General features: G+C 34.7%; 1 protein-coding gene across 1 annotated transcript in view; it reads left to right on the top strand.

The window, feature by feature from the left end:
* Positions 1–2659, top strand: part of LOC107726828 (IQ motif and SEC7 domain-containing protein 3-like) — a 16877-nt gene that overhangs the window by 1849 nt on the left and 12369 nt on the right. The window contains exon 2 of the mRNA XM_016536529.1: positions 1242–1288. Within this exon, the coding sequence (XP_016392015.1) occupies positions 1242–1288 (47 nt within the window). The remainder of the gene's footprint in view (positions 1–1241; positions 1289–2659) is intronic.

Genomic DNA, 2659 nt, shown 5'->3' with positions numbered 1-2659 from the left:
CATGTCAACAAATGGAAAAGTCAGCCATCTATTAATTATCATGTTAATTACTGTGTGCCTTTAGCCCCAACAGCAGGGGTGCTTTTTACCCCTTTTACATATTCTTTTGTTTTTTTAAAAACTGTTGCTTTAATTATCTTAAACAAAACTGAAAATCATAAAGAAGACCTTTGTCTCAAAATATATGCATTACTTTTAGCGATTCTCATTTGCTACTTAAATCTACAAAATTTTTAAAAACATAAAATATTAGATCAAGTAAGCACAGAATCAACTTTGTGCTGCTGCGCGCGATCGCGTCAAAGAACAGACAAATATACACGTGCATCTTGAAAAGCGAATGTTTTGGAAAGTGCTACACCACGTTTTTGTGACGTCTAGTCGTTTAGATGAAAATAATATCAAAGGCGCCTTTTACCCCGTGGCGCCTTTAGCCCCATTGTACGCTATCAAGCAGGTTTTACTCCCAGCTATACAGTAAATATCAAAATATTATCAAAAGTTCAGTACCAAACAAAAGAGAGAATTTAAGTGAAGTGGCTTGTGCTTTATTTATTTATTTATCTCCTCAGTCATGTTTGGGTGAATCTCACAGAAACATTTTCATATATACCATTCATCCAAAGTTATGGCATGGAACTCTAGATGGCGCGGTCCGATAGGTCAAACTCAATCTGACACAATGACATCATTACATGGCGCAGCTGATTGGTTCTCTTCGTATCAGCAGCCAGTGAGTTCGCTGCTCAACATTCAAATACTAATTTGCTAATTCTAATTCTTGCTGTAGCAGTTGCAGCGTGCTTCAGAAACCCTCCACCTTCCCCAGCTCCACCTGTATAGATCCTCTATGGGGTGATTCATGTATGTTATATATAGGGGTTATTTCATATATGCTATATGTGCAGCAGGATTTCTTACATGCTCACAGCAGCATGTTGTGGATGTATTGGCAGTAGCAAGTCTCGGTACTTGCTCTGCTGCAGCAGCATAGCAGATCTATTCCACCAAGACCAAACACATTAACATTATCATGTATATTACCATGCCAATCCCTCCGAGAGTTGTCATGTACAGAAGTTTGTTTGTTTGTTTCTTTGTTTTTTCCCACAAAATGTGAACTTTGTGTGTATGTGATTTTATAAACGTAGTTTCAAGCATATTTACTCAAATTGTCATCCACGGTACATATTCACCCATTCTTTAATCTTTAGTCTGATTTGTACTCTTTTTTTGCTTAGAAAAACAGGAAATGAACGCATCACAGAGCGGACACAATGCAGTAGAGGTAAGAGCTCAGTGTTCTCGCAGGTAAGTCCCTACAGACCCCTAGCATTCATCAGTAGCTTACGGCTTATAGGACACATAAAGCTAGTGAACAGGAATTAACAAGCTACAACAGCCATATGTTCCTGCTGGAGTGAAAATGCAGTGTCCTCAACCAGACGACCTTCCACTTCCCCTAAAGTCATTCGAAACGTTATCGCCGCCAAACCCAAAGTCGACAGCAGCCCCCTGGAGGTAAAACTCATCTGTGCACTGTTGCCCCCTCCTGTTAAATTAACTTTGCAGTGTGGAGGATAATTTTAAGAGAATTATTGAAACAAACATTTTATACATGTTTTTACCTCGTTGATGATCAGAAGAAAAAAAAAAGTTCAGCAGACAGCGGATAGAAGAGAGTAGAAATTCTATGTAAGCTTTCCATATTTGTGGAGCATTTAAATAAAATCAGAATTTAAACAGTATGCAGACAGCTCACTAATCTCTCAAAGATTACTTTTTGTTTGAGTTAATGCATGCGTAAAATGAGTTGTTACTGTTTAAAAGTAGAACTATTAAAAATAATTTTCATCACTTGAAATAAACCTGAAATAAAACAAAATATACATATTACATGGAAATCTTGAAATTCTTGAAATACAGTTCCTAGAATCGTTAATGAATGTACCGATGCATGTGCTCACCATATTGCCACCATATCAAGTTTAAAAGTTATTAAATTTTTGATGAATGAACTGAATGAATAATCCACAATACTACAGTGGTAATATTAAAATCATACTAAAGTGTTGCATTCATTTATTTATTTTTAATTAATGTCAACATGAAAACTTAATTGGTTGAAACATGACATCAGGAAGTTGTTTAAGAATAAATATTAAAAAATAATGCAGATTTGTTTTTCTTTTGGAATAATGTGCACTGATGAATCATTCACAATAACCCTTGTAAAAAAGAAGTACACTTTAGCATACTTTAAAAAAAGAGTAAATATGTAAATAATATACATTAAAAGCATACTCCAGTCCGAACTGAATGTACTGCATTCAGATTCTTAATTGCATGTTAATTGCAATGAAATAAAAAGTATTAAATTTAGATGATTTGGAATTCAATTTAGAATGTTTAAAAGGGCTTAAGCATGCCATTATTTGGAATTTCATAATCACTTAGAAATATGGTTCAAGTGTACTGCCACATCTACCGACAAGCCAATCAAAATATGTCCCCCCAATGTAATTGAAACTTGTGTGTCTCAGTGCCTGTATTTCAAATTATTTGTAATTACACATTTATTAAATTCCATTCAATACCAAAGTGCACTTCCTTATCAAAAGGGAAGACAAGAAACATTGAGTAAATAGATTATTTAATT

Source organism: Sinocyclocheilus rhinocerous, unplaced genomic scaffold (genome assembly GCF_001515625.1).
Source record: "Sinocyclocheilus rhinocerous isolate Xijiao unplaced genomic scaffold, SAMN03320098_v1.1 scaffold155, whole genome shotgun sequence".
NCBI lineage: Eukaryota > Metazoa > Chordata > Actinopteri > Cypriniformes > Cyprinidae > Sinocyclocheilus > Sinocyclocheilus rhinocerous.
Note: the sequence above shows the minus strand (reverse complement) of the source record. Positions and strands in the feature narration are given on the sequence as shown.